The sequence below is a fragment of the Leptonychotes weddellii genome, chromosome 9, assembly GCF_054177405.1.
Source record: "Leptonychotes weddellii isolate Sample4059 chromosome 9, ASM5417740v2, whole genome shotgun sequence".
Classification (NCBI taxonomy): domain Eukaryota; kingdom Metazoa; phylum Chordata; class Mammalia; order Carnivora; family Phocidae; genus Leptonychotes; species Leptonychotes weddellii.
Genome location: NC_138377.1, coordinates 80,366,779 through 80,379,364, shown reverse-complemented (window position 1 = coordinate 80,379,364; position 12,586 = coordinate 80,366,779). Strand labels below are relative to the sequence as shown.

At 34.3% G+C, this 12,586-nt stretch overlaps 1 protein-coding gene across 3 annotated transcripts in view; it reads left to right on the top strand.

Moving 5' to 3' along the window:
- The window catches only part of COPS2 (COP9 signalosome subunit 2), a 28,852-nt gene that overhangs the window by 5,850 nt on the left and 10,416 nt on the right, over window positions 1-12,586 (top strand). For 2 of the 3 annotated variants that reach the window (XM_006735607.3, XM_081831051.1), the window contains exons 2-6: window positions 4,794-4,907; window positions 5,548-5,625; window positions 9,477-9,602; window positions 11,865-11,975; window positions 12,097-12,174. In XM_006735607.3, the coding sequence (XP_006735670.1) occupies window positions 4,794-4,907; window positions 5,548-5,625; window positions 9,477-9,602; window positions 11,865-11,975; window positions 12,097-12,174 (507 nt within the window). The remainder of the gene's footprint in view (window positions 1-4,793; window positions 4,908-5,547; window positions 5,626-9,476; window positions 9,603-11,864; window positions 11,976-12,096; window positions 12,175-12,586) is intronic. The other variant, XM_006735608.3, reaches the window with a different exon arrangement.

Genomic DNA, 12,586 nt, shown 5'->3' with positions numbered 1-12,586 from the left:
AGCTCATAGTAGTGAGGTAAGGGGAGGTGGGAACAAAACACTCAACAAGGCTCCATGTTAGAGAGATGCATGTCATGGAGAAGCATGACTAAGGAGAAAATTTCTTTTGCTAGTTGGAGGAAGGTAAGCCTTGATGAATACGTTTTCCAGGACTTTTAGGGCTGGGAAGCACATAGGAGAAAAGTGGGAAGTTTGTTAAGAGGGGAGGTAATTTAGAATTCCTAGCAGAGAGAACAGTTAATGCCAAGAGAATTTGAATTGTGTGGCACATTTGGGGAAGGAAGAATAGATTTGGGTGTGTGCATGGATCACAGATTGCTTTGGGGAGTGTTAGGACATGAGTTATTATATAAGTAGGTGGAACTTCTAAACTTAGGTTTTTTAATCCTTTTAACAATGTTCATGTGCTTTCGTTTCATATATTGCTTAATTGTTTTTGTTTTTTAAAGCATTCTTAATATATTGAAATACCAGTTTCTCTTTTTAAAAGCATTTTCTTTAAACTTTTACAAATTATAGTTCTGTCTTTCTCATCTGACATAAGGGAATTGAGTTCAACATTTTTTATTTGATACTTTCTGTATAATATATTCTAACAACGCTGTGTGTAACCAAGTCATCGATAGTCATTAGAGATAACTTTTTTTTTAAGATTTTATTTATTTATTTGAGAGAGGGAGAGGGAGCATGAGCAGGGGGAGGAGCAAAGGGGAAGGGAGAGAGAGACTCTTAAGCGGACTCCGTGCTGAGTGCAGAGCCGACGTACGGCTCATGACCTGAGTCGAAACCAAGAGCCCAGTCACTCAACCAACCGAGCCACCCAGGCACCCCTGTCACTAGAGATAACTTTTATTTTGCTTTTATCCTGTGCCCCTTTGGTGGGTCCTTTTTATTTTACATCCCGAACATCACTTGACATCTTCTATACTTATTGACATCTTCTATACGTATTCTATTTTCTTCCTTTTCTCCCTATTCTACTACTTGTAATCAAACTTCCATCATCTTTTAGCCAGACTGTTTGTTACAAGATTATCCAGCAGGCTACTTCATTACTACCAGAGTACTCTTCCGAAAACACAATCTGATTATTTCCCCGTAAAATTATTTAGTGGCTCCACTTGATCTAAGCTCCTTGCTAGACTTCTGTTGTCCTGTTCCTTTGTCTGATACTAGTTTATCTCTCATCAGTTCTTTATACACATCCTGTGCTTCAGCCCAGTCTGACTATTCATGCTTCTTTAAATTATGCAGTACCATTACAAGCTTCCATGCCTTTGCACACGTTAACTGCTTTGTTTCAGATGCCTTTCCTTATCCCCAGGCAACTCCTATTCATATTTTTAGACCTGCTTCAGGTAACTTTTACTTCTTCTAACTCACTCCTTTTTTTAAGCTGCCAGTGTACCTAATAATGTGTCGTTATTTTGTTAGGGCATTCCTGTTTCATTTGCATATCTGTCTCTGACCATGAATAGCTTGAGGGGAAAGATTTAATTTGCATTTGTGTGAGCAACACTTCGTTGCTGGAATATGCTAAAGATCATTATCACTGAGTATCTAAATAGGTATCTAACAGTAGATATCTAAATAACAGAATTATTCTGAAGACTTCTCAAAATATCCGAGTAATAACTGAAGAATAGTTTACTGTAGTACACAGCTTGTAGTGATTCATTGAACTGCATATGGCAGGTTAGTGATGTCACAGAGGCTGGTTCAAACCCTCTGAATATGCTGTTGCAGATCCTAACAAGGGACTGCCTAATTATAAGAATGCCAGTCAGTAACATCAGTTCTTATGTATTTATACATTTTGGCAATACTCTTTAAGAATTGAATTGCAGTTATGCAAAAAATGTTATACATTCCACTTCTTCATCCATATGCAGTTGACCTTTGAACAACACAGAGGTTAAGGGCACCACCACCCCCTGTTGAAAATCCATGTATAACTTTTTATTCCCAAAATTTAAACTATTCTTTATTTGTATTTATTCCCCAAAATTTATACTAATAGCCTACTGTTGACCAGAAGACTCACTGATAACAAAACAGCCAATTAACACATATTTCATACGTTATATTAAATTCTGTATTCTTAAAAAAGTAAGGAAAGAAAAAATTGTTATTAAGAAAATCATAATGAGAAAATAGATTTACAGCACTGTACTGTATTTATCAGGGAAAAAGTCCACATGTGAGTGGACCCATGCAACTCAAACTCATGTTGCTCAAGGGTCAGCTGTAATATGAACAACCAAAAAGAATATATTCATAAAATGTTGAGTACTCGATTAAGTCTTATCTTGATTATTGTGATTTGGGGGAGTTATAACATCTAAAGTTTAGAAATATTAGTCTGAAGCCAATCAGAAGTTATAGGTAGCCAATCTTGTACTATAAGAAGCATTCAGTGATTGTGAATAATAAGGAACCACGTTAGACATGGTAGAAAATGTAAAGGTTCCTGTCTTCAACGTTATAATGAGTTCAGTAATTTCTGGGTAATTGAAATTTTTGATTTTTAAAATATTACTTTCCCTACTTCCCTCTACTCACTCATATCCTGGCCTACTTGTTTTACTATAATCTGTTACGGGCTAAGAAACCAAAAATAAGTGGACTTTGGGTGAGAGTCCAAATTCTTAGACTTTGTGATAGATACAAATAAAAAAAAATTATTTCCAGGTTCAGGGGTGTATTCTGAAGATTTGAGTTGCAGAAAAATCATTTTCTGTTTAGTTAGCTAGTCCTAAATTGTTACTGAACAGTTAGCTAGAGAAGAACTGATTTCCAAAGGTGTAGAGAAGTTTTTATAGCTGTGACGCTTTACTCCCAAGTCCTCCCTGAGGAGGTGACACTATGTAGTAGTTAACCAGATGAAGAGAGAGGGGGAAGAGTTTTGGCCACTTGTGTGGTAAGGCCAGGTGCAGCAGAATGACTCAGGGAGAGCTTAATTAAGAGATATAGTTGGATGTATAGTCAGGAATTAGGTTTTGATTATTTTTGAAATTAATTTTAAGAGCAATATGAAACCATTTTTGAAAAAAGGAATGTACTAATTTGCATTTTATGAAGATTATCTTGGCTGCTTACCACGAGAAAGTTGGAATTTGGAGGTTAAAAATGATAACGGGAAGTCTGTGGGGAGATGGAAGTGGCTTGGTAGACTAGGGTGGTGGCAAAGGAGAGAGAGGAAAGTGCATGAATTTGAGATTTATGTTGAAGTTAGAATCAATAAGTACTCTTTATGTTCCAACAATGTGACTGCTTTTAGTTCTTTAGTTACCTCCTATGATGCTGTTTTGTATCTACTGTTCTCTTCCCCTCTCCTATTTTCCCTAGCAGGCAAACCCCCATTTATCTTTCAAAACCTAGCTCAGAAGCCTTCACTATCACAGTATTATTTGATATATAGTTAGCTTGTTTATTAAGACTTTATTAATTGCTTTTCTGGTTTGATCAGTTGTAGTCAAACCTAGCTTACATGGTCAAGAAGTGAATGATTGATTATGAAATTTATTCATTACCCAGAATTTGATCTCATCCCGAAGAGAAGTGTTGTAAAGGATTTTCATGTTAAACATAACAGAATTCCCAATCAGGTCTGGAAGACTGCATCCATCTTTCCTGTCCTTACACAAGGAAGTAATTGTCCTCTAGAGGGTGCACATTAACAAAACCTCTGTGGTCAGATAAAACTGGTTTTATACTAACATCAAACATCCCCCTCCATCTGCTGGTCACAGGAAAAACTCATCTTGTATTCATGTATTTTTGAGCTCTCTAGCACTACACTCACTATGCTTTCTTTCATTCTTTGGCCTTTATGAATTATTACAGATTTTTCATGAGTATCTCAAAAATATTACTAAGTATTTGGATTTAGAAATAACTGTAATACTGTTCTTGTCTTTTTGTACTTCCAGGTACTGTTCTTGATTTGACGTAAGCTTGCCTTTTGTAATGACTTGTACCTGATGGAAAGAATTTTGTGTCTTCCTAAAATAATGATTTTCATTATACTAACCTATGTATATTTTATAATCCTCATCATTAAATTGAGTATCTTGGAACTATTTTAAACTCTTTTTTATACTACTCCACAAAATAGTTGTTTTATTCCAGTTTTCCTTTCTACTTACTGTTTCAGTACTAAGAACTGAATTTATGTGGTAAAAGTCAAATAAAATTATATAAATTCAGTTGCTCTTAGTTTGATTTGTTATAAAGCTAGTTAAAGTACGTTAATAGCTATTGGGTAATGTGGAATGCACATAAAGCAGATATTCTTATGAACATATAATTATATTTAGCAATAAACTACTCTGCCATATACAGATTACCATCCTAGATAGGCCATTTAGAACAAGGAAATTTAGACTTAAGGAATAGAGAAATTTAAATTACAGAACTTAAGATGAATAATTAGCATTTATGTAGTAATTAGCATTTACAGTGATTTTTCTTGGGTTCTGTGACCAACAAAAGGTTAACCACTGCAGAATTGGGGGTCATTAACCAATATTATTTTTTTACATTTTGCTTTTCTGTTTATTCTATGGAAATTGTGGTTTTGATCTGAAAGAAAGAAATTATTCTATTCTCTCCACTTGATTTTGGCTTTTTCACTTCTTTTTTAAATAATGATTAAATGTCAGTGGCATTTTACCTATGTGTGCAAGGTGGTTTTGTATAAATGTATGGTTTTTCCATCTTAACAGTATTCACTTTTTACAGGGCAATGTGTGGAATTCTTTTTCATTTTAGTATCTCTTCCTAACACACAGGAATACTCTGAAGATAGTAACTCTGAGCCAAATGTGGATTTGGAAAATCAGTACTATAATTCCAAAGCACTAAAAGAAGATGACCCAAAAGCAGCGTTAAGCAGTTTTCAAAAGGTTCATATGTTTTTCTGATTGATTCTGTGTCTTAAAGTTTATTTTTTCAAATGATGTCTCAGAATTTTATCTCAGAAATGTGTTTTGGATACTGAGTGATAATCCTGTAAATAAATTTGCATTGCAGTACAAGCAGATATTTTAAAAGGAATATCCTATTGTTTTTTCTAATCAAGCTATCTATAAAGCAGGGCCATTGTCCTGAAAAGCTAGTATGGTTCTGACAGAAGGAAACTAATATGATGATCAATAAGTATTATCCCTGCAATTTTGTTCCTTCTTTGGAGGACAGATCACACAGGTGTGGTTCTATTAATTAATGTGATTTCTTGACAACTGATAAACTTTTGGGTTATTCTTACCAATGGATTATTCAGAGGGAAAAAAAGGACTTCTGGGATTATAGAATAATTGAGCAGTAGTTCTTATTTAATCTCTTGATTAAATAAGCTCACTTATCCTTAAGCATTTTAAGACATTTCTTTTTTAAAGCCTTTTAAAAATGGCATTGAGAAATGGTGGAATTCTTGGGGAAATGTTCATCATCCATATGATGTAAAATTAATTCAAAACAGACATTGGTGTCATTAAAAAATAACATTAGCATTAAATTAGACTAAAAATGTCTTCTATTTTTTAGGTTTTGGAACTTGAAGGTGAAAAAGGAGAATGGGGATTTAAAGCACTGAAGCAAATGATTAAGATTAACTTCAAGTTGGTAAGATTTGTTTTGAGGGGAGTTAAACTAATAATGAAATAAATTCTGTGGGTAAAAACCTCATGGCAACAAAATGCCATTTTTTTCTACCTCTTTAAAATAATTCTGTTGAGGGGCACCTGAGTGACTCAGTTGGTTAAGCGACTGTCTTCGGCTCAAGTCATGATCCTGGAGTCCTGGGATCGAGTCCCACATCGGGCTCCCTGCTCAGCGAGGTGTCTGCTTCTCCCTCTGACCCTCTTCCCTCTCATGTTCTCTGTCTCTCATTCTCTCTCTCTCAAATAAATAAAATCTTTAAAAAAAATAATAATTCTGTTGATACATTTCTGTACTTAGCCTACTTTTGATTTGTGACTTCAGTAATACTAAGTAAAAAAAATTCTGCATACGAGTCAAACTTTTCTGTTTAAGAAAACTTACCCTATAGGCACATAGACAGTATCTGGCTGCATTATTAACAGAATGATTTTTCCCAAACTATTAGTGTTTGTTTTGGAGTTTAAAAATTCTACTTTGTGTTACAAGGATTTCTACTTGCACTGATAAGAACCAAAGCTAACATCATTCTTGACTCCTCTTTTTGTCTCTCTCCCCTCAAATAATCCGATGGTAAATCCACGTGTCTTTAAATATTTTTAAAATATATCTAGATCTATATCTTTTAAAACGTATCTAGTAACTTTTGTCAGATACTTAACCAGATACTACTTAACCATTTTTATGTCTGGTACTCTGATCCAAGCCAACATTCATCTCTTACCTGGATTATTTCAGTAGCTTCTTAACTCATATCCTTACTTCTGTCCTTGCCTTACTAACAGTCTGTTCTCCACAAGCAGCAGAGTGATCCTTTTGTTTTTGTTTTTAGAGTGATCCTTTTAAAATGTAAGTCAGTTTATGTCATTCCTTTGCTCTAAATTTTCTAATGGTTGCTCTAAATCTTCTAATGGTTCCTACTCTCCTTAATAAAATCCAAATCCTTACCATGGCTTGGGAGGCCCTATGCCAACTTACCCTTTGCTACCTTTTTGATACTATTTTCTGTCCTCTCCTTTACTGGGTTCCTTGTTGTCCTCATGTCATCCTAAGCATGCTCCTACTTGTAAACCCTTGTATTTGCTGTTTCCTCTGTCCCAAACTCTCCTCTCAAATAGCCATATGGCTCTTTTCCCTGTTCAGGGTCACCATGTATCAGGATGGCCTTCCTCTGACTACCTTATATAAAATTGCATCCTTCCCACCATCACTTACATTCATCTTACTCTGCTGATTTTCTTCTTTTGACTATATCACCACTTGATCTGTTTACGTACTTATTGCCTTTCTGCTGCCCTCATCCTCATAGGTTGTAAGCTCCATGAGAGCAGAACTTTGTTTTATTCACTATTACATTCCTGTCACCTGTAATAGTGGCTGGCATTCAGTAGGTGCTCAAATATGTTGTTGAATGAAGTCATAGATAAGTTGGGATTGTCATAACATTGTACTCTCAGAGAATTGCTGTCTTCAAGAGTGCAGGGTAGAGGTGGAGGGGAAAATAAATGGTTAGATGAGAGGACTAGGGACAGATATGAACCTTAAAATCACTAAGGATAGAGGAATTTTTGAGAAAAAGATAAAGTGGAGTTTAGATAGCAGAGGTAAGCACTTCTATGTCAAATGGAAGGATAGCTAGCAATCTATTACCACTTTTTTCTCCTCTCTCTATATTTCTCATATGTTTCTTCCCTCTCCCTATTAACCTCTCTATCCCATCTATTTGAAATTGAACTCCCTGAATTGACTATTACCTTTGTCCAGTTAACTTCTACTAATCTTTCATCCTGTTCTTGACATACTCACTCTGGCATCCTCACCTACCTTCAAAAGGAGGGGCCCTCCATGACATCTACAGAAACTATCCACAAAATATTTTAGCTCATTCTTCCTCCCAAAATATCAAGACTATTCAAAACATGTTAAACATTAATAAGTATATTGCATGTTGCATTTAAATATAGTTGAAGAAGGGAAAATGTTTATCTTGAATTTACCCTTTCTAGTTCTGCTCTGATATTCTCAAAAATATCTCTCTGTTGCACAAAGAAAGCCCTTGTGCTTTCTCTCCATTTATTATTTGTGAAAATATTAAATACACATACTATATTTAAATTAATAGCTTAGAAGGATATGTGGGAGAAGCATCAGGTGTCAAGGACAGAGATTTTGACTAAACAATTTTAGTGACATTAGAAGCCCCATGTTCAACTCTTAAGATTCTATGAGAGACTCTAGAAAACTGCTATCTTAACATACTAGCAGTGGTTCAGTTTTTGAGCCCATTTAAATATACGCTACCCATAAGGCTTATTTTACCATTTTACCTTGAGCCAAGATGGGAAGTAAGAGGATTATTTGTAGTTTGTGTTACTTTACCTACCTTCCTTCTCTACCTTTTATTTGCTCAAACAGCATCTGTGAATAGTAGTTTCAGCTTCCATCCCTCGTTTCTGGTTGGATTCAGAATAGGACTCATGATGCTGCGTGAAGGTTTTGAGCAGTAAAAAGTTGGAAGGGTTTGTTATCAACTGCTCTGTGTTTACCACTGTAATTTACCTAATCCTCCCTTAGTCTTTAAATACAGTAACATAATTATTGAAAAATGTGCTTTAAAATTATAAGAGCATAAGAAAATGAATTCAAAACTAACTTTTTGCTAAAATCCTATTTCAGTATCCAGATACAATCTCCAAGTTAGGACAGTCTATTTCTGATTTGCCTTTTGCCATAAGATATGTTCTGTAACTTGGGTTTTAACAGCTCACTGATAGGATATTACCTATTATTTACCCTTACATGGTACTGGCATAGGTGGGAAAAAATGGACAGAACAATGGGAAAAGCCTTAGTAATATATATCAAACTACCTATTTCCAATTACGCCAACTATTGTTTCCTTTTTTGTAATTCAGTTCTTGCTTAGATTTCAGGGAGTCTTCTCATGTTCATAAACACACATGGTCTATTAGTCAAGAAAAACTATATCTGCCAGTGCTCCCCCTCCCTGATTAAAAGTAGAGTAGAACCCAGTGAAAAGAAGGATTAATAGCAGTTGGAGATTGTGGGGACTGTGGATGCAGATTACCAGGTTAGACTCATAAAATGACTTATATGATCTACTTTGAGGGAGGATAGACCATCCACCAAAATACTTAAGTGTTGGAAATTTGACTGGTAGTTCTTTATTTCCTCAGATCTCTCATGTTTCCTCAAATAACCACAGTAGTGCAAATAGTCCTGCAAGGAATAGCAACATTAGCTACATCTACTATTGAGTAGAGCCTTGGGTGGGAGGACTTTTCTTGATAGTGGGATGAGTACCTGGGCTAGAAAAGATTCTTTCACTTCACATTTTATCATGAGCCAACCAATAATATAGGGAGAAAAGAAACATACCACTATTGTTAGAGAGCTTTCTCATCAAGGGGTAAATCTTCAGGAGAGGATATAGCTGATACCTGCATAGTTGGTACCCAAGGCATTTGAAAAGTTGGATTTATATTTATTTTTTGGTCTGTGAATATTTTAGTAGTTCTTAGGATTTCAATAAATGTTTGTTGTGCAATGAGAACAATATCTGAAATTTTGAGAATCTGTAAAATGTACTTTTTCATAGGGTAACTTCATAAATTTGGTTCATGCGTCAGTAACCTAGAAATTCCAAATTTAAGCAAAAATGTTTATAGTGTTTCTGTCATACGTACTTTATCATAAAACTTTGTTTTTCATAGTAGTATGTGCTATAGTCTTAATCATGTAGCTATTTTAGCACATAAATACATATCTAATAATGCATTTTTCTTCCCTGACAGACAAACTTTCCAGAAATGATGAACAGATATAAACAACTATTGACCTATATTCGGAGTGCAGTCACAAGAAATTATTCTGAAAAATCCATTAATTCTATTCTTGATTATATCTCCACTTCTAAACAGGTTAGAGTCTGGTTTTTGCTTTGGTACTTACCAATGTGTTATTATTTATACTATTATATTGTAACAAACCCTTCCAACTTTTTATAATTATTTATACTAAAGGCTTTGTTCTTTTTTTTTAAGGCCTAGAGATTTCTAGTTAAGCAGTTATACCAGGCATTAATGTGCTTTAGAAATAATATATACTATTTTCTTAATTATAGTACTAATCATACAATATTAAAAGGCAATAACTAGCTAAATCTCTTCAAATAATATCTTGAGGTACATAATCTGCACACAACTTTTGCAGGTTTAAACTCCCATATAGTTACTAACATAGTTCTTTCCAATAAACTCCATCACCACTTCCGTTAGATTTGTGTAGATTTGATTAAAGATCCTTGAAAGGAGACCCTATACTCATATTAGTACTCAATAGGTGTTTAGTAAATGCTTTTACAAAGAATGGGTGGATGATGGATGGTGAAAGAAAGGGCTAATAATGAAGAAACTACAGTGGGCCTTGGGAAGGATAGAGCTTTTGTTATTCTAGATTTTGGTTATTAAGAAAAGCAATGGTGATTTTATTGTATTGCTAAGATAATTTTTAATTGGATTGCTGTTCATATTCTTTTAAGTAACATAACTTAAACACCGTGATATTTTACCACAAGAAGTATTCTCTATGTCATTTATTCTCCCATGTCATTTAGGATTTCTTAAAATGTTTAATACTTTCCATATTCATAATAAAAAATGTTCATCTCAGAATCTCATTCTGTCTTTTCTGCTAGATGTCATTCTTATTTCTTAAGATAGTTTATTTTACTCTTTATATCTAAAATGTATGTAAAGGAAATAGAGAAAAATAAACTTAAAACTGACCCTTGAACAACATGAGGGTTAGGGTGCCAAGCCCCTCCCCTCTGCCCCCTGCCATGCAGTTGAAAATCTGTGGCATAACTATTGATTCCTCAAAAACTTAACTACTAATAGCCTGCTGTTGACCAGAAGCTTTACCTATAACATAAACAGTTGATCAATATATTTTGTATGTTATGTGTGTACTGTATTCTTACAGTAAACTAAAGAAAAGAAAATGTTATGGAGAAAATCATAAGGAAGAGAAAATATATTTATAGTACTGTACTGTATTTATTAGAAAAAATCCACGTATAAGTAGACCCACGCAGTTCAAACATGTTATTCAAGGGTCAACTGTGTATGTTTTGTTAAAACATTAGTAATTAATGGCACTAATTATAGAGTTGTTACATATTGAGGGGGGGCTTTTCTTATGTGGGGAAATATATTCTGAGTTTTACAAACAAGTGTATCAAAACATTTTTGGTACACTATTTATAAATGGTATGCCAGATGTTGGTGGGGGGGAATTAATTTCAAACTTCAAGATTGTGTGTTGCTTCATGCTCTTATATGTACACTTTTTGTCTTTGAAAGTAAGAATAGATATTGGGTGGGAGGTACTCAACTTATTCAGTATGCCATCAGCAGTCATGAATAGATAGGCAGCCTTTTCTGAAAGTATTAAACTTTTCTGTTGTCATGGCCCTCTTTCCTCTTGATCCTGTTAAGTAGAGATCTAGAGAATCAGGTATTCAAACAAAGACAGAGCCCGATGTGGGGGAGAGGAGGGTAGGTAGGGGAGCTTATCATAATGCAAAATAGAATGATTTCCATGAAAAAATGTCACACTCAGATTGGTGAATTGATGGTGTTTAGACACAGCTAAAATTGTGCTAGACTTTACCCTCTACCTAACTCCAGCAGTTTCCCAGTAACTTAAGAGCTGTGTAGTTCGGTTACTTGATTAATTATATTTATAGAAGAATTTTTGAGGGAAGCTTAGTCTTTGTTTCTTTAGCTGCTTGCCTAGTGTTTGCCACGTAGCAGGTACCAAATGATAGTTGAGTGAATAGGATACACACTATTAATAACAGCACAACTAGTTCAATGTGTATGCCATTCACTTCCATCAATATAAAATGAGTTATTAGAGTTATTAGATTAGAAAGGACAAATCATACTTTTAGAGCATTAGGTATTTTCTGGGTTTTACTTTTTAAAAACTCACATAAAAACAGATCTAGGCACTTTTTGTAAATTTGGTCTCTGTTTTGCTAAGGTTTTATTAAATTATAGACTGACACATTCAGAAACAGATCGTGTATCTTATGTGTATTAAAGTTCAAAGATGCACTTTTAGTTTGTTCAAATTAACTTTATTAACAGGTACAAATTTGCTGTTTACAATTATAGAATTCTGATTTTTTATGTCAGATGGATTTACTGCAGGAATTCTATGAAACAACACTGGAAGCTTTGAAAGATGCTAAGAATGATAGACTGTGGTTTAAGACAAACACAAAGGTAACAATTACAATTACTTTTTTTTTTGAAGAGTGGGAGGGTGTCTTTAATAAACTCTCCTAAAGATTCATGCCTTTTCCTCTTGAAATCTTTTAATTTTAATAAGTGTGTTCTTTTACAGCTTGGGAAATTATATTTAGAACGAGAAGAATATGGAAAGCTTCAAAAAATTTTACGTCAGTTACATCAATCCTGCCAGGTAGCATTCTCTTATTTTTTCTTAATATTTCTTCATAATAAAAACATAAGAAAAAATTATATTTGAAACTTACTTAGGAATGTTTTGTTCAAGATTCATCCCCAAAATCAAATTTGGTAAATAAGATACCGATAAGATACCAATACTCATTTTTTCTGAGTATTACATTTCTTCCTGTTTAAATCATTATTTTTGTGAAGTGAGGCACAGGTATCCATAAACAAATAGGCTAGTCATTAATGCTTATTAAGAATAAGCCTTTCATACCTCTGAGACAAATAATGCAAGATATGTTAAGAAAAAAAAAAGAAGAAGAAGAAGGTAGCGGGAGGGGAGGAATGAAGCGGGGGAAATCGTAGGGGTGGACGAACCATGAGAGACGATGGACTCTGAAAAACAAACTGAGGGTTCT